We start from the raw sequence: 19,981 nt of genomic DNA, 5'->3' as shown, positions 1-19,981 counted from the left end.
CCCACTGCCATATGCCAGCTGCAAGGTATTTATAGATAGGCTTATACAGATAAGTTATCTTTTATACATTCAAGATTACTTTGGCATATCTTTAGTTCATTTCATTTGTAATACCTTTAGTGTAGCTTTTCGAAATCGTGCTACAACTCAACTCCTATTTCCGTTTCTATTACAAAACTGCTTCACTAATGTGGAGTACAAGATGTTAAAGCAGTTCAGCAACTCAATAGACCCATGGGGTCTTTTCTAAAAAACCGTGAAGTCCCGCTAGCTTTTTTTTTTTTGCTGAAATTATTAATTTGCATCTCTGAGTTTCTATAAGAATAAAAATAATTAATATATAAAAATTAAAAATAATTCAATTATAATTATAAATATGTAAACAAGAAGACAAAAAATGCCAAAATATATTAAAAATACAAGTTTTCTAAAAAGAATTAATAATTTAATAATAATAAAACAAATAAAATTTAATAATTTCATTAATAAAATAAATATATTTCTTTAATTAGTCAAGTCTATGTATATAGGTACATAGTTGATATTTCTTTTCTTTTTTATGCTCTTGCTATTTATAGGGTATATTGGTATCTAACCTCCAGAATTTAGTTTGAATTATTATGACATGCTTTAATGTATTAATTGACATATCAAACTTGTTACGCTGCTAAGAATTGTTTATTTAAATTTAGTTAGTTATTGACAAGGGTGGTGCTAGGGTCATTAATAATGATAGTATAATTTGTTATATATTCATTTTTGGTACGTTTGTACACTTATTTTCCCAAGTGCAATCGGAGCTAAAACTTTTATGAAGACGAATAGCAGAAGTTAATTGCACTTGGATAACAGGTGAGTTATCTACGGTACGAGTTGGGAATTAATTAAGTGCAGGAGTTGTTATTGATAACAATGGTAATGAAAACCAATGGTAATTGCTGTAAAAATGTAGTCGTTACTTATTTTTTTAATGCGTTTTTCAGGTGAAAAATAATTTGTTAGATTTTAGAATCTATACATAGTAAATGATTAATATAAATAATAATATCCATGCGCTCAGCTAAGTTTATTTTGTTTATTGATAGCTAACAGTGCTGTTTCATATTCATGACGTCACACCGTTAACTTAACAGACCGCTTTGCATAACCTACTATTACTCAATCGAGATCTAACATCACTCAATTGTTGATAAACGCTCGTTCTCTCTATCTCTTTCTCTCTCTCTCTTTCATTTACATTGTGCTTATGTTAATTTCTCGTTCGCATGCGGCAGTGCAGCACGGCAATACTGGCGGTTAAATTCGCATTCATTTATAGATGTATAATAACAATGCATAATATGTTTATGTATTTATGTATGTATATGTATTTAGGTGTATATAAATTATCAATTTATGGGTCGACTATTCAATTTGTATTCATCATAATCAACTTTAGGATAAGCACATAATAACATAAAACATTTGATCATGCGTCGTTAACATAGTTAAAGTTAATTGTCAGTAATACATTTTATATATGGAATAAATCAAGTTATGGTATAGTATATAGATGTATATATATATATATATAAGTATAAGGTCATGCAAGTGTAGGTCTACATGGTATTATAAAGTTGAAACAATTGTAAATTGTAAAATATTACAAGATATTCCAAATAATCAATTTCATTAAATAATCATCTCTGCTTTAAAAACAGAAAAAATCATTACAGGGTATACAATCGTCGACTAACTGCCAGAGTTCGCCTTAAGATTGTTTTGACAAAATTAATTGATAAGTAATTCCTTATTGTGTGTGGAACAACCTAATTCACTTATCAATTCAAATCGAATTCGGGTATTTTTAGCGGTGTTCGGCTCTACGATTGAGTCGCGGCAGCGAATGTTAGTTAACATTTTGATTTAAGTGGGTGTTAACATTGATTTCGGTTTCAGTTCAAGTTCTGTTGTTGCGTCGCAGCGAGCTGCTGCGCCTGAAGCTCGTTGTCGTCGCTTTTATCTTCCGTTATTTTCTCACTTTCGTTTCTGCTTCTGTGTGTTTCTTATTGTTGTTGCTGTAGTTTTTTTTGGCGTAAAATTATGAATGTTGTTGTGGCGCTGCTTTTACTGTGCGCGTTCGGCTTGTCGCACGCCTCGATCATCAAATTACCAACAGCTGATGATGAGAAGACGCCGTGGGACCTGCTCAGTGCCATTTATGGCACCTCTGGCCTGCGCAGCTTCAATGGCACGTGGATAACAGGTGAGCTACTTATTGTTGCTGCTGCTACTCCTCGTCCCACTTGTTATGATTAGGCGGGGTATTATTTATGCTGTTTGTTGGTTTAACCCACAAAGCTATTCAAGCGCAGCTTATCGCCGTCGCATTCGTGCAGGGAGAGTCCCCGCAATGACAATGACGCGTGAGCTGAATAGATTCATTCCGTTGAGGTCATTTCCCTGTTATGCTAAGTTATCGCTTTGATTAATGTTGCTATATAGATGCTATTGTGTGTAGAGTTTATATCAAAAAGATCAATTTGTTGACCTTGAAATAATTTGCAGTCAATCTAAAATATTTGTGGGATAGAGAAAAATAATTATATAAAATTATATAGCAAGAATTAATATAAATTAACTTAACGAAATAAAGTAAAATACAAAATAAAGTTACAGAAAATATAAGTAGTTCTAATTAAATGTATATAAAATAATGAAAGCTATATATAAATTTATATACCACTTTTTTGCTCTTAGCTTTCTTTTAGCTCAGTGGTCACGAGTTATACCCTAAAACTTTCATATTTGTAGACCCTAAATAATAATAATCTAGCCGAACTACTTTCCGTTCCTTCTTATCTTATCGGCATATCTTGACTCAAACAATCGAATTATTGTTGATCATCAAATTATAGCTGTTTGTATAGCCCTTACATAGCATGTGCGAACTGCTCTTGAAAAACTTGTTCACGAAAAAGCTCTTGAATTGTGTTTAATTTGAATAATTTTTACAAAGAATCCAATAAAAGGGAGTTGGAGAAATATATTTGCTGTTGCTGGGAGTTCAAGAATAGATCTGCCATTGTTAATAATTATGGCAATGCTATATATAGGTATATTAATACTTCACGACTTAGTTATCGTCAGTAGGGTATAGAAACCTTTATTATGCAAGTCATTCGAACAAGTTTTTCAAGTATTTTTGACTTTGATTATTGAGCACTTTTGTTTATTGCTCGTTAATTTGTCTGCTGAATTGAAGAGTGAAATATCAATACTTTTAAATGTTATTCATTTATGTGTGCTACACAGTCTTTGTCAGAGATAAAGAGAGAGTGGGAGAGAGAGAGAGAGAGAGAGAGAAAATATGGAGGTGAACAGGAAATATTTCTAACAATAATTTTAGCCTAGCAAACATACTCTCAATTTATTAAAAAAGAAAAAAAAAAAAAAAAACACTGTAAACAATAAAAATAAATTTTAAAAATGAATTATAATCTCACTTAAGTATTGCACATGAGTTTGTAATACAAGAAATGACACATATATTTAAGCCTCTTAACTCATATAAAGCACTTAGAAATTGTTCTTGAGTATGAAGTAGATCAAGGTATTGCGCAATAATTAATTGTTGCTCCATTCATTGTCAACACAACTCCTATTAGCAAGTCCCATGATAACAAACAGCTTGACAAATACTTGGCAACCGTAAAAGTTTCGCCAATTCGCCCTAAGCATTCACGTTCTGAAGGTGATTTAAGATGCGTGTAATACGATTTGCGAACCATTTATTGAATCACGCCAGCTGACCAATTGTGAGCTAAATCAAAATACTATTCAGGTGTTTCTAGGTGCCTTCATTGACGTTTAAACATTGTTTTGATTTAGGGTTTAATTAAATAAGAAAAAAACAAAAGCTTCAATATTTTACAAACAAGTTGTAAGCCTCTCTTAGCTATTCTAAATAAATTATAATATAAATATAAATTATAATAAAAAAAAATATATATATTTTTTAATGTTTATGTTGTATTTAATAGTTAAAAATAGCCATATTTTACAAAATAATAATTATATGTATATATATCATATACATAATATAAAAATAATATTTTTATTTACAGATGAGGAATTCTACTATACGGCTAGTGATCGATCGATTCGCAAATACAATGCAGCCACAAAGCAAAATACAGTATTCTTGGAATCCACATTTTTGGTATATATTCCAAATTAAACGAAATAAACTAATTAATGATAATAAATATAATCGTATATATGATCTTAGAATACATACAGTGGGGCTACATTTACGCTCTCTGCGGATAATACCAAAATATTGGTACGCTACAATTTGACAGGGAAATTCCGTTACTCGAATGTGGCCCAATACGATGTGTATGACATCGCAACGAACTCGGCGATCAAGATACACAAGGGCGAGAAGCTGCAGTATTGCGCCTGGTCGCCGCTCAAGGATCGGCTGGCCTATGTCTATCAGAACAACGTGCACATCCATTTCAATGAGAATCTGGAGGTGGCCATCACCGAGGATGGCAAAGATGGCATCGTGTATAACGGTGTGCCCGACTGGGTCTATGAGGAGGAGGTGTTGAGCAGCGGCAGCGCCCTCTGGTGGTCGCCGGATGGCACTAAACTGGCCGTTGGCTTCTTCAATGACACCAATGTGGAGACCTTTAGATATTTCCTCTATGGCGACACTGAAAATGAATACTATCAGTATCCACATGAGGAGCACCTCAAGTATCCGAAGAGCGGCACACCTAATCCGACTGTCTACCTAAGGGTGTACGATCTGGCCGACAACGATCCCATCATGCAACGCATCGAGGCGCCCGTCGACATTGTCAGCTCCGATCACATACTCCAGAATGTGGTCTGGTCGGATAATAATCATTTGCTCATCACCTGGATGAATCGTCGCCAGAATCTATCGACGCTGCAGCGCTGCACCCCGCAGGGCGTGTGCAAGGAGGTGACAAGGATTGAGGAACCCGACGGCTGGGTGGCCATGAGTACGCCCAAATGCCTGAAGAATGGCCAGAACTGCATATTTGCCTACTTCATCGACAACTGGTATCAGGTGTGGAATCTCAATTTGGAAACGGGCCTCAATAGCTGGAAATCGCGTGGCGAATTCACAGTGCTCACTGTCTATGGCTATGATGAGGTCAATGATAAGCTGTAAGTATTTGGTATATACTTCCAACTACATATATGAAAGGGGTACTTAGTTCTATAGATATGTAATATATACATCTTATATCTCTCTAGGGGATTGTTAATGAATCCATACTGATTTGTAGTGCGCAGTTTCACTCTCTGACAAACAAAACAAATTTGAGCTATCTAATAGCACTCTTAGAAATACCTAAACTTTATCCAGATCACATTTATACGAATTAATACATACACATAAAAACATATTAGCATTCCCATTTCCTATTATATCATTGTATCATAATCTAGAGCGCATATGAAATGAGGGTCAATAATCGATGTTGATCATCTTTCGATATCCAAGCAAAATTACTGACAATCTATATTCAACAGTTTTGTATATTTAGAAAAGTTGACGTTCCAATATTACCAGCTATACTCAGGTCTGGGAATCGGCCACACATACTAAGGTCACGGACTGGGAGCTGAATAGCGCTTATCGCGCTCAGGTGGCCACTAAGCAGATGCCCACATATCGTTTTCTGAATGTCACCTTGGCAGATGGCAGCATTGGCATTGCCAGGTTGGCGTTGCCACCTAATTTCGATGAGAGCAAAAAGTATCCCATGATTGTTAATGTATACGGCGGACCCAATTCGGTGCGAGTGACGAATGGATTCACTGTCGGCTACGATGCCTTTGTAGTCACCACAAGGAATACCATTTACGCCACCATCGATGGGCGTGGCACGGGAAATAAGGGCAAAAAACTGCTGTTCTCTGTCAACAATGATTTGGGCGACCACGAGGTGGAGGATCAAATCTTTGTCACCAACTTGCTTCAACAAAAATTCAAGTTTATCGATGCCAATCGCACGGGCATTTGGGGCTGGAGTTATGGTGGCTATATGACAGCAAAAACTCTTGAAAAGGATAATGAGAAAGTATTCAAATGCGGTGTTTCCGTGGCGCCAGTTACCTCGTGGCTTTACTACGGTAATAGGGATAGCTCATCATGGATATATATTGTATATTTAAAATGAACTTCCTTCACTTAGATACGATATATACGGAACGCTATATGGGCTTGCCCACTGTGAACGACAATGAGCTCAAGTACAATGAGAGCAGCGCCTTCAGTAATTTGGATAATTTCAGAACTCATGGCTTTTTGCTAATCCATGGCTCGGGCGATGACAATGTGCACTATCAGCACTCGCTGCTGTTGGCCAAACTCTTACAGCGCGCTGATATACCCTTTGAGGAGCAGGTGCGTATGATATGATACTATAGTTATATGCAATTATTGTAATTATATTTTATTCTTATAGACCTATACTGATGAGAACCACAGCATTGGCAATGCTACGCCGCATTTGTATAATACCATAGATCAATTCTGGCTCAACTGCCTGAACAAAACTGCCACTAAAGGATAGATTATATCTATGTATTTATATATATGTATATAGATTGGTACAGTATCAGAGAGAACTTTTACATTGGAAGCTATTTTTTAGTGTATATTTTAGCCTTTTTTTTAAGAATTTAGTAAAATTGGTTAATTCATTTAAATCAGCAAAATGCCCTTATAGAAACCAAATAACTGTATGGATAAATAATGCAAATGTTAATTATGTTCCAAAGATATATCAAACTGTGTTATCGTTTCACAAAGCTGTCATCGCCTCTATGTAAATATATGTATATATATGTAAAAATTTCAACAAATCGATTTTTGAATACTCTATTAAATATTATTAATATTTTAAATTATATTGTCTTCACCTTAATATTTCAGTTAGAGGTAGGTATAATACCACCATAATAAAAACTTGTGTATATATTTTAAAAAATGTTTTATTTTGTTACTTTACCCATTTCTTGCTTCACTCATTTTGTCACACAATATATATGTATATTATATATATATTAATTGTAAAGGCATTCATTACAATTGAAAATCCATTAAAATGGTCCGATAATAAACCATTCAGGAAGCACAATAAAACTGCGCACGTGTATTGTGGCCAACGGTCAATTTAACGGTACATATTACAACCACAACGTCACAGCAAAGTTAAAAAATAATGAAAAGAGGAAAAGCGCTATTACTATAAACAATTTAATAACAAAGGCATTTGGCGGGGCTCATAACCGCAAAGTGCATTAAACGGTTAAAATGCAAAATTAATGCTCTTGCAGATTGAGGGAATATGGTTTGAATTAATGATAATTACGATTACATTTATTGCAACTGTATATATCTTACACCAAAAGCATGGATTAAACATGATTCAGAAGCAATTAATTAGGCTCAGTTTATGGAAAAGCTTAAAATTATACTGAAGGACTCACACGGCCAATTATATGCCTATATATATATATTGTATATTTACGATATGTTAAACGTAGTTGACAAACATAACGATGAAAAGTCGTAAAAGCAATACAATTGTAAATTTATTTATTTTTAATTATTCGTGATTTAAATAGTTCAGTGGGAGATAATAAAAAAAAAAGAATTACTGGCTTTCACTAAAATATTGAGGTAATTAAATATAAAAGTCTGTTCGTCTTCGTCTTCGAAACTAAAACTAAGGACGTTGGTATAAGTGTACATACGATAATCTCAGAGGGATTACTTTGAAGAGTTAATAATAATAATAGTTCTTTACAATTCAAGCAATGATTTAAAACATTTTTTAAACTTAATAATATCAGTATAATACTTTATACGTATAATGAATGTACTTCATTCACTTTCTTAAAAAGTTTATGACTTTTGTATAAATATAGCTTAGTGTATGCTTAAAAAAAAAAAAAAAACAGAATTTTACAAGAGTTTAAACAACCTCAAAGTCATTGATTCATAACACAATCTAGTTTAAAAATAATTAAAATGTACATTTTAGGAGTCAAGTACTTGATTAATTAATTAATTTTATTCTCTTTTTTTTTTAATTTTGGTTATATGTTATATTTAATGAAATATTATGTATTAATACATATATATATATATATATATATATATATATATATATATATATATATATATATATATATATATATATATATATATATATATTTTTTTTTTTTTTACCACAATGTTGTGGGAAATATGTTTTTACAATCTATTTTAGGAAATATGTGTAATTTTTATAATTTTATATGTTTTTCTTAATTGTATAAAAATGTTTAATAAATATAAACAGCTTAATTCTTCAGTTATAATACTATTCAAAAATACGATAATATGTATGTTAAATCAACTTTTTGTTTGCAGTTTATAATGTGCTGTCAATCGCGAATGTATTTGTTGAACATTTGTTGATTGTTTTTCTTTTTTTCAATCATTTGTTGTCCGCCATTTCTCTCCATCTCTTCTCTTTGTTCTGTTCAGTCTTTGTTTTATTGACTTGCCTTTCAATCTGTTAAATTTGCTGCAACGTGCTTTGGCCTTTTGTGTGTCCCTCAGGTGTCGCGTCAGTTATGCATCGCTGCGCCAATGTGTGTGGCAAGCCGACAATAAAAAAGGAAGAAAACACAACAAAAACAAAGCACGAAAAACGAAAAACAAATGGAAAATGAAATGCGAAAACAATAAAACAGTGAAGAGTAAAGGAAATCTGTAATGTTTACAACGTCGATGTTGGTAGTTGCATTAAAGCTGTTTATTCATTGCTCTCTTTCGCACTCTGTCACTTTGTCTGCCTCTCTCCCCCTCTCTCTCTCTCTCTTTCTGTTGAGCTATTTAAAGCAATATTTTGTCGTTGTTTACGTTAATTGTCTGCCTTTATTTTTTTTAATTAAATTGTCACTGTAAAATGTTAAATGAACGCAAAGACAATAACATATTCAGCAGGCGTTTTTATTTATCCCCTGCTGCATACATTTCTGCAGTTCGTCCAGTGGTGGTATAATTAAATTATGAGAGATGCGTGGGCCAAAAAGTGTGTATGAGTGCACGACACACACAGAGACATACTAGCTGCATGTTTGGGTGTGTGTGTGTGTGTGTGTGACCATCAGTGCTTGAGCCTGATCTAACAAAAAATTTAATCAATATTCTCTACGCTCGGAATTTAACATGGAAATTATTTTACGTACTTCAACTACATTTTATATGCATGAAATATATATGAACTATTACAGGCTTTTGTTTTTAATTAGGAATATATTTTAAAAAATGTTTGATGAATTTTAAAATCTCGAAAATTTACTAAAATACAAACAATATATTTTATTCATAAAAAAAAAAAAAAAAAAAAATACAACTTTTTTATATAATTTGATTTTATATTGCCTATTATCAAATTAGTTAATTTATTTTGTAATATACAAATATATATTTTTCCTATAATATAATTTGTATATGTATTTATGTATGTATATTTATTTCTATTTTTTTTGTATATAACATTTTTTCATTATAATAATAATATTTTTTTTTATATATTAAAGGAAACATAATTTTTATATATTTATTTAATTTATATATTTTCTAAATTTCATTTTCAACAACTTTTATATTCGTATTTTGTAATTTAATTTCGATTAGCATTAAAAAGATCAAAATGTTTTACGGTTTTATGTTGCCTTAAACCCTTGCAAATATTGATTATATTTTAATTTTTATTTGATTCTTGTTTTCTCATTTCATATTTATTCCCTTAAGACTCTAAACAAGGTTCATAAATATTTGTCAAGTTCCCAACTTGAAATTTTCTTCAACTCCCTTTCACACACGCACACATGTGCACATACACACAAATTCACATACGCACCTCACACACACACCGAAATCATGCCGCAAAGCTCTTTTCATATTAATATTAAATAATGTTATTGATGTATTTTTTAGTCAAAGTTCATTCATATGTAAATATTTTTCCAGTAAATAAAATAGCAGAAAAAGTGTTCTAGCCAGTAAACGGCTAACTGATACTCTGAACCATTCGCAGAGCTGTTACTTCAATAAGTTTAAGTTCTTTTTTTTATAGAGAACAGGGTACAATTTTCTGTCAATTGAATTAAGGAATAGGCGAGGAAGTATTCTAATTTCGAAACGACAACTTATCTCGTCGTCCGTTATGCCATCATCAGCCTGTTACATACATTTCCATAAAACCAGTATAACCCGAGTTCTCATTTTCGATGGGTTCAGAGTATACAATAAAAAATCAAGGGAGAGAAAGGGGCTTGAATTTGATCAGGGTAGTTGGATAGCACACGCCTATGGGAGTTGGGTATCTAATATCCATTTCATAATATATTTAATTGAAGATACCAATTTATCTGGAACCGAATTTACAATATATTTATCTATAGAGTTTAATACCTGACTTATATAAATACTTTTCAAAATTTTAATATATTTAATATGTATAATATCTAAAAATTTAGTTTATATATATTTTTAATATAGTTAATTTATTTGTAATAAATTTTAAATTAATATTTATTATTATTGTAATGTAATGTAAAATTTATTATTATTATATGATAATTTGTAAAAAGCTTTTTTTCTAAAAGCATATTTTAAATTAAAAAAAAAAAATTAAAAAAAAAATTTTTATAATTTTTAACATAGTTTATGCAAAGTTTAACTTAAAAAATAAGAAATATTTTTAAAATTTTAATAGCACATTGGGATTGGTCTGTCTGGAATTATATCTAATTATAGATAAAAGCATTCTATGCCACACCGCCAGTGGCAAAGTTCGATTTTTTCAGGCCGATTTTTAAAGCATTTCCATGTAAAGAAAAACCCATTCAACAAACGCCAAAATCCCTGGGGTATTTGACAAATAAAAGCGTGGGAGGAATAAAAAAAAAATGCTTTGATATTCGCTTCTCTTGCTTTCGCACTTTCAGCATTCAGAATTGGCAAACAACATGGGTTTATGGCTTATGCTTTCTATTTTTTTTCTTTTTTTTTTTTTTAAATTTTTTTCTATATATATATATATATATATATATATATATATATATATATATATATTTCGTTTTCAAAATAAATCGATTTGTATCTATTGCTATTTTTAACAAATTTACATGGAAGACAGAAAGCTTTGATGTTATTTTTCCATGGGCTTAAAAATCAAATGGGTACAAATATATATACATACACATATATAATAAAAATACGCCATGTGTGCGCTAAGAAGTTATTTAAGCTAATATTCAACATTTAGACGTTGCGTTCTGCTTATGTGGTAATTTGCTGAACCACATTGCGTATGCGTAACATGAGCAATCAAATAACTGAAAAGCTACACAAGACATGTGTATGTATTTGTCTAGCAGGAGTTTACTGCATAAACAAAAATTTTGACTGAATTTTCAATTTAAAGCATGATGGAAACAAGTGATTTATTGATAGTTAAAAAATTAAATTGTTATTGAATTTCAATTCGAAATCTATTTCAAATATGCAATAAAGGAAAACTCAAATATTTTATTCATTTATAATTTAGAATTTTTACTCACGTTGGTATAACAAGCCTAAAAAGATATACCGGATATATCTATGCCCATGGAGAGCTAGATACTGAACCTAAATCAAATTAATTTATATAAAAATACTATATATAGGAGTACGATAGTTACTACTATTTTAATGAGAATACTTATCTGAGTCTTTGTGAAATTGCATATACGCACTTCAATTTCTATAATCCCTTTTCGTCTTGCCAAGTAAATTTTAGCTAAGCCAAAAACCTTTCTCTCAAAACGTAAGCTACACAAATTTCTTGCTCAAATGTTTGGGAAGGAGGAAAAGTTTTATGATTTACTACACTGGCTAAACTTGTCTAATATAGACAACTTAAAACTCAATTATTTTAATTGCAAATATTTACGTATGTATAAGTGGCGAGCAGACCAATCCGAGGGAAACTTGCATAAACTTTTGCAACAAAGACAAATATGGTTAGGCGAAGAAACTAGAGCTTGCAAAGTGTTTAATTAAAACATCATAACACAAAGCCGAAAAAACTTGTAAAGCCCAAAATGGAAAAGTTTTCCCAAATATAAATAGGCCAAAAAAAACTTGTGCAGGAAAATTGACCGAAATATTTTTCAGTTGATTTTTTTCGTTTCTCTTGCCTTTATTTTTATTGAATTTCGTGCCGAAAATAACAATTTGCACAATCATGACAAAATATTGCACATGTGTAACAAAAGAAAGTGTTAAGAAGAAGAGGAAGAGTAAGAGCAAGAAGTAGTGGATGCAATTGCAACTTGAGCTAAGTTGTAGCCTCTCGTGGCACGTGATGTTGCCGTTGTTGTTGCTGTGGGCTGACGCCGTTGCCAAGTGCTCATGTTGCCCATTCGAAAAACACGACAAGAATTCTTTGCCTCCTCCCCTCTACCCAACACTCTGAGCCCTATCGGCTTCAATCTATGGCTGTGTTAAAACACTTTCCCAATATTTTAGCTCACATTTCAATTGAATTGTCTGTCAACTATTGAAAATATTTGAACCTTTCCTCCTCATCTAAAAATTGTTGTCGGCACGTGAACTCATTTTGAGTGTTTGTACTTCAGCTTTCAGCTCATAACAGAGCCCTTGCTAAAGTTCGGTGCTAGTCAAGCACTGGGGCAAGCCTTAATTAAACTGAAATTGAACGAGTTTTAAATTTCACATAAATTTCGAATCGCAAAGATTTCATCAACATTTCTCTGGTTTTAATATTTCTTATTACCTTCGTCAATACCTCGAGCTGCTTCAGATTCCTTTTTAAACTTTTTCTGCTAAATTAATTTTCATTCTGTGAATAAATATTTCTTTAACAAAACTTGACTTATTCAAATGAAAGCCAAATTTTTAACTCTTGAAAGATTTGTTCTTAAAAAACTAAAAAATCTTTTAAAAATGTGAATTCTTCTTTATTTAAAAATACATGTACATTTTGTTTTTCTTTTCTTTTTAAATATTATTATTTATTATTTATTTTATCGTTGAAATTTTATATATGTATTAAGTTGATTTTTTTTAAATTAAATTAATTATGTAATGAAAAAAAAAATGTTTTATATTTATATACGTTTTTCTCTTGTATTTATTCGTTTTATTATATTATTATTTATTTTATTTATATATTTTTATTTTATACACATATTATTTTTATTTTTATTTTTATATCATTTCGAATTCGTAATTTTCAAATCGCAAGGTTCATAAATTTTTTTTTAATGTAAGAGCACTTAAATCTCTTTAACTCTATATTACAAAATGCATGAGTTCATAAATATTTTCGCCTTTTAGGCGTAATTTGTTGCGGTCTTCACAAAAAAAAAAAAAATAAATAAAAAACAAATAAAAATGTCGCAGTTATTATATATTAATTTCCAACCCCACTAATAAAATGTGCCAGAAGTACACCCAGGAGAAATGCGTAAGTACTCGGCTATCGTACCGTAAGGAGGCTTTAATCCTACTGCTACTGCTGCTACTAAATTATAAATTTTCAACTTTTTTTTGTCGTTTTTATTGAGCCTTTGCCAAAGCGCTTTAACGGCACTTGGCGAACTTTTAATGGTTTCCTTTAAAAAAGGAGAAGATAAAACAGACTAACTGTTTTTCCTATTTGCATATAGACTTTTAAAGTATGATTACGTGAAAATTTCTATATTTGTTGCAGTTTTTTTTAATTTTTTTTTTTTTTTTTTTTTTGGTATATTTATATAAATTTAAAAGCTAAAAGAAATTCTTCTTGTTTTTGTTTTCTACAATTCACAATCTTTATAATAATATTCGGCTGTACAAACAATCAAATATTTTGATAGTATGCAATTTCCTATATAAATTATAGTATCAATTATTTACTCTTTCGCAGAGTGAGAAGAGTATATTGATTTCGTGCAAGGTCCGTCCATCTGTCTGCCATATTGGTGTCCGACTCTTGTAAGTCTAATATTTACTTTTATAGCTAACTTATGATTAAAAATATATATTTGATATATATATTTAGATTTACTTGTCACTATTTATTTGTTTTCAAGCCGCGAAGTAGTATTACGTAGTCAGTGGCATCCGTCTCAACATTCCTATTTGTTTTCGGTTTTGTTTCTCGTTTAGTCCGTCGCTTTGTACCTTTGGGTCCATTCAATATTCATATGCCGCAGCATAATTTTGTGTTAAATGACTCCGCAGCATAGACCAAATAAATAAACAAATATAATCAGAACGAGGCAGCTGCTAGAAAATACCTTGTAAAGCTTACCCTGAAACTCAATTTTTAATAGAAAAATATATTTAGTTTCAATACTTTGTATACTATATAAGTTTAATCTTTTATATTTTAATACAAGTACTGCTATTTAATATAAATATTTTAGTTTTATATTTTTATTTGATTGTATTAATTTATTTTTATTACATACATACATATACATACATATAACACATTATTTTTTTTGTAATTCTTTATTTATTTTGAATTTAATTTACTTTTATTTTGTAATATTTGCATATTCACATTGGATATTCACATTAGTTTATTTATACTATTATAGCTTTTTTTTTTTAACTCTTACTTATTTTTTAAATATTATTTTTCCGAACTTTTTTTTTATTGATTGAATTCATTTGGAGAGTTTATTCCATTTTTATGCATATTTTATATCATTTCATATATAACAGTAAATACAGGGTATTCTTAAGTGCACAGCAAATAGGCTTAAATATATACGAATATATTAAATCGAATGGAATGAACTGCACAGCGTTGCTGTTTGGTTATGCGATTTTGTAAGTAAACATGAAAAGTGTAAATATTTGATGAACTCAATTGAAAAGTCAATGCTTCATGAACCAAACGGACATTCAACATTTGCATAATAATTTACTAAAATATCTCACTTATTTAATACAAATTTAATTTACCTCAAAATACGTTCGTTTTAGTATGAAATATATTAATATATTAAAGTAAAGTAAAGGAAGATAGCCAAAAATAACAGATAGAATTTATTCGCCTTCGTCTTCTTCTTCGTTTGTAGACAGGTCACATATGAACTGTCTCTGTCAATAGATTGCACCATTTTTTGGCGCAAAGGCAAAAACAAATAAAAATACGAGAGTCAGGTATGATCGACTGCGTGTTACTCGTTCACAGTCAAATGAACAAAAAGAGAAACGATTGCATTACAAAATTGATGACTGGGCTATTTAATTTATTGTGTTTTTCTTTGGCGGAGATAATTCGGAAACCATTTGACAATTATAACTTTTGATCAATCTCTAGTTGCAAGATAAAGCATGTCTCACCTAATGGGACAAAATACAGACATGAATATACCTACTTCACTTTGGGAAGAAGTATACGAAAAACAGAACAAATATTAACAAAAATGAAGCAAAAAATAAAATGACTGCATAGACAGTCCACTAGCCGCAAACATCGTACAGCCTCCATGGAATTAAGCAACTGACAGTGCTGGCCAAAAGTTTGACACTCAATCGACAGGCGGGCGTGGTATTGGGCGTTTGGGTTAGTTGGAATTGCGGCTGAGCTAGAAATCAAATTTATCCAAACGAATTTTCTGGGGGCCTACTCAAGGGACTCAACGTGTTAACGATATATATAGGCATTAGGAATACATTTTAAATATTAAAGTGTGGAGCTTAAAGCGTGAAACTTAAAGAAAATATATTTAAATGAAAGAAATTTTATCATTTCATTTAAATCTTTCTAAAAGTTTTAAATTTAACTATAATATACTATATTATTTGAAGAAATTCTGACGATATCATTTCATTCATATAATTTATCATTTAATTTAACGATAATATATGTTATTTAATTAATAGTTATTGTTTGTAAGTTAGCCAGTTTATTTATTTTTTATTGTTTAGACAAATTTAAAATAAAACATGAATTTAAAATAAAAAACAACTTACTATATCAGAAACTACGGAGTTGCTCACTTTGCTGTCTTCCGTGACGTCTTCTTCTTCTCTGCTGTTAAATTGCGGTTGACTTTCTGATGGCAGTTCACAGAGCACAGACAAAGGCACACACACACAGGCACAGGCAGAGTCACAGGCAGACAGCCAAAATAACTTTACGGTAAATTTTCGTGCTCATGGACATTTCTCAGCTGTTGTCTCCTGTCTGCTGTCTGCTGTCTCTTGTCTGTGCCGCCCGCAAATCCGCCTTCTCGTATTACCCATTTGGCCGCCTTCAACACTTTGTTCAACTTTTATTAACCCATATGCTTTAAAGCTCATTTCACAGTGTTATGGCCGCGTGTCGGCGAGTGGGCGAGTGGGCGTGTCTGCCAGTCAGCCATTTTTGCTTTTCGAAAAGTTTTTCGCAGATTCTGTCTCAAATGTGTTTATTCAAATGCAGGCAGACATTTTAATTGGCTCATTAAATGGCCAAATAAAAGTTGCGTTTTAGCGGTTTTATAGCTAACATGTGTAGCCAGAACCAAAAATTGCAATGTCTGTGTTCTCTCAAACATCTAGAATTTAAGTGGCATTTTTATTGGCGAATAACAGTTGAACTACATTTTGTTGCCTTAAAACTTTAAGTGGCGAATCAAGTTTTTGTATAATAAAATTGTTTTTATCATATAAATGTTGGTGTTATGTTGGTTCTACAATTTTTATTTAGATTATAAAGTGGTCATAGATAAGAAATTAAAATGTAATATGCTGTTATACAGACTACTTATATAAACAATTTTTTTAATGAAAATTGCTTCATATCACTTGCATTTTCTTGCTGTGCGCCACAAAGGAAAGCTTTTTCTGTGGTTGAAATATTTTCGGGCACAAGCGCCACACTACTGACCTCAACGACAGACGCACACTGACTAAATCGTTTCCAGAAGATCTCTCGATTGAGACTAATTGTTTTCTTACAATAGCAACAGAAAGCTCTCAGTTAAGTAGGTGAGAAATTAGAGCGAGGCTGTGATTGTTAGAGCGGATGATATTTAACTGCTTGCACCAATACAGTGAATAATAAAAAAAGCCCTTTCCCACTTACACATTCGAAAATGAGCGCAATGTCTTATATGCATAAAGAGCTGAATTGCTAGTTGCGTGTATAGAAAGAGATCAATGGCAAAGGCTTCATCCGCGCTCTGGATAAATGTGTTGTTTGTAGTAGCAGTCTGTAACCTGCAGTGTTTATAAGTTATCTGCTCTCTCTGTTTATCCGCACTCTGGATAAATGAGTTTTGTTATCCCTCTGTTTGTAGTAGAAGTCTGTAACCTGCAGTGTTTATAAGTTATCGTCTCTCTCTGTTTATCCGCACTCTGGATAAATGAGTTATGTTATCCCTCTGTTTGTAGTAGCAGTCTGTAATCTTCAAAGCTTATATGTATGTATATTACTTGCTCTATCTGTAGGGCCACAGAATTTATGTATGTATGTAAAGTATAGCATACACATATCCGAAAAGTCTGTTAATTTTTTTAAACGCAAAATTTTAATAAACTTTATTTACTAAGTGCTCAAAAACATGAAATTTAACTGGATTTCTTATTGTTGACTTGATTTTTGGATGTCTTTGGCGTCACACTCAAATTTGGCTGTGAATTTGTTGCAGTTAGCGGAGTTGATGGACCCGCTGCACTATCCATTGCACTCTCCGCAGAGCTATCGAATTCCTTAAGAGCTTCCGGAAACCAGGAGATGTCGGGTGTATCTGGAGGCTTGCATGTCTTCTGATACGACATGCTTTCCACAGGACTCAGTATCTTAAAGGGTTGATCCTTGCCCACAATGCCAATGGACAGCTTCAATGGCTCATCGATCGAAGCGGCATAGCTCATTGCTTGAATACCATGGCAGATCAGTTCGTCTTTGGAGCACACCTTAAAAGTGTCCTGGTGCTTCATTAGGTAAGTGCGGGCGCCCTGTGACCTATTCCCAATAGCCATGGCCTTGCAATTGAACACGTTCGCCGAGGGCATTACCTGGTACATGTGACTTCCACTGTCATCGTACCCTGCCAGCAGGAGGCCGACGCCATGAGGCCGACGATCGTAGCGCTGGGTACTGATCTGCATCTTGTTGCCCAGGTTATAGACCAGTCGGGAAATCGGATAGGATGTGCTATACGAATGCTTATAGGTCAGGCACTCGGTGCGCAGATATTTGCCCAAGATGCGAGCATCCGCCGTAATGCCCGCTATGCAGATGCCCACATGCTGATCGATCGGAATGATCTTGGGCTGGCTGAGGCCCATCTCACTCGCTGGCTTATAGAGACCCACGACAACGGCGAAATCCTTCGACTTCAAGCCAACGCACGCTGTGCCGAGACCCACAGCCTCCATGGCGTACTCCACTTGGAAGAGCCGACCCTGAGGACTCCACACAGTGACATCACTATCGTACTGGCCACGAAACATTATCTTTGGAAGTTATATGTGAGTATATGGGTATATAAACAAGAGCATCAAAATATTAAAAGTCTTCTATTATTCTTTTTTTGAATTCTATAAAATATATTTCGTCCATATAATACATTATTATATGAACTGAAGTTAGAGGAGAAGCAATCTGTATATGTATACATAAATATATAAAGTTTACTTTGATTTATGATTTAAGTTGAGTGAGAGCTTTATTAAAAGCTTTTTACAAATATGTATATCTAAGTTATCCGCGCTTATCCGCAGTTATGTATATAAATATGGTATTGGTGCTGTGCAGTTCAACGTCAGAGTAGGATAATCTGCTTCGTTGCGTCAGCTGCTTAAAAGAGATGCAGCACTCGCACTTACCGTGCATAATCTGAGGAGCGAGCTTTATGGAAGATGTAAGGAAGGTACACAAATTAACTCAAAAGTGTGTTAGTCTGTGTGCAGTGAAAGCTAAATGAAATATGTATGCATATGTGTATGTGTGTCTGTTTGGTATACTACGATCAAGGGATACGACGGTCAAGCCACACGTGGCGAAAATTTGTAAGATTTAATAATTCAATAAATAATTAAATTTGCATCACAGAGTATAAAAAAAAGCGTTTCTATTACTATTTTCGCCGGCATTTTAATAATTGAATTTAATTTTAGACATAATTAAAATTCTTAAGCAAAGCACAAAGCTTTCTTGAAGTATAAAACTGTAATTGCGGCAAAAGGTCAACAAGTTTATCCGGCACCCATAAAATCCCGCACACATAACTAACATAACCAACGCACACACACACACACACACGCACAGAGAGGGAGAGAGAGAGAGAGAGAGAGAGAGAGAGAGAGAGAGAGAGAGAGAGAGAGAGAGAGAGAGAGAGAGAGAGAGAGAGAGAGAGAGAGAGAGAGAGAGAAAAAGCGTATATAAACATTTGTCACATTATTTTTCGCACAATAAAATTGCGGCATAGTTTTATACACATGGGTTAAATTTCCGGCAGGCAAACAAAAAGGCTCAGCCAGACGAAAACTTGCACAAAAAGCGCTAAAATAAACACATTATTCACACACACACACACAGGCATTGGTTGTGTAAAACTCGCTCCTTCCGTTTAACATTTTCAGGGAGCGACGAGTCGCGTCGCGGCGCATTTGCATTAATTTCATTTAGGAAATGTGTTGGGCGCAAAAACTTATAAAATCACATAAGACGTTTGTCAGCGCTGCGCAATAATTGTGTTAAGTGAACTGGTTCACAGCTTTATCATCTTTTTATACATGTTAGAACTTGTTCACAATGAGTTAAAAATAAACCAAGCCAACAATGAAAAGGCTAAAAATGTATTCAGACTTAATAAAGCCTAGAATACAAGTTACTAATTCAAATTACAAACTGTAAAATGTTATGTATGCATATAACTGTGAAAAATCTCT

General features: G+C 32.5%; 1 protein-coding gene, 1 long non-coding RNA gene and 1 pseudogene across 3 annotated transcripts; 1 reads left to right on the top strand and 2 right to left on the bottom strand.

Annotated features, from left to right (window-relative positions):
* Positions 1-2,048: 2,048 nt before the first annotated feature.
* Positions 2,049-16,975, bottom strand: LOC149269812 (uncharacterized). 2 transcript variants are annotated; one of them, XR_016269112.1, is made up of 2 exons: positions 16,073-16,975; positions 2,049-2,552 (listed from the first exon to the last, which is right to left on the bottom strand). It is a non-coding gene; the product is annotated as an uncharacterized LOC149269812 (long non-coding RNA). The 2 variants fall into 2 exon arrangements; XR_016269111.1 differs by lacking the exon at positions 16,073-16,975 and adding an exon at positions 2,917-3,051.
* Positions 2,083-6,936, top strand: LOC108611577 (venom dipeptidyl peptidase 4). Its single transcript, XM_089464230.1, has 6 exons — positions 2,083-2,245; positions 4,107-4,201; positions 4,271-5,187; positions 5,597-6,159; positions 6,222-6,433; positions 6,495-6,936. The coding sequence occupies exons 1-6, from the start codon at positions 2,083-2,085 to the stop codon at positions 6,600-6,602; spliced, it is 2,058 nt and encodes a 685-aa protein (XP_089320356.1). The 3' UTR covers positions 6,603-6,936.
* Positions 16,976-17,594: 619 nt separating the features above from the next.
* On the bottom strand, positions 17,595-18,712 carry LOC108609817 (proteasome subunit alpha type-1 pseudogene; annotated as a pseudogene).
* Positions 18,713-19,981: the final 1,269 nt, after the last annotated feature.

The sequence above is a fragment of the Drosophila arizonae genome, chromosome 3 (assembly GCF_054131065.1).
Source record: "Drosophila arizonae isolate 15081-1271.41 chromosome 3, UAZ_ARI_1.0, whole genome shotgun sequence".
Taxonomy (NCBI): domain Eukaryota; kingdom Metazoa; phylum Arthropoda; class Insecta; order Diptera; family Drosophilidae; genus Drosophila; species Drosophila arizonae.
The sequence above is the reverse complement of the archived record's forward strand: the minus strand, read 5'-3'. Positions and strand labels throughout refer to the sequence as shown.

Excerpts from the sequence above, each read along its gene's own strand:
- LOC108611577 (XM_089464230.1), top strand. The coding sequence starts at position 2,083 with ATGAATGTTGTTGTGGCGCTGCTTTTACTGTGCGCGTTCGGCTTGTCG. Across the intron at positions 2,246-4,106 it reads CAATGGCACGTGGATAACAG|ATGAGGAATTCTACTATACG; the intron begins GTGAGCTACTTA and ends TTTTATTTACAG. Across the intron at positions 6,160-6,221 it reads TACCTCGTGGCTTTACTACG|ATACGATATATACGGAACGC; the intron begins GTAATAGGGATA and ends TCCTTCACTTAG.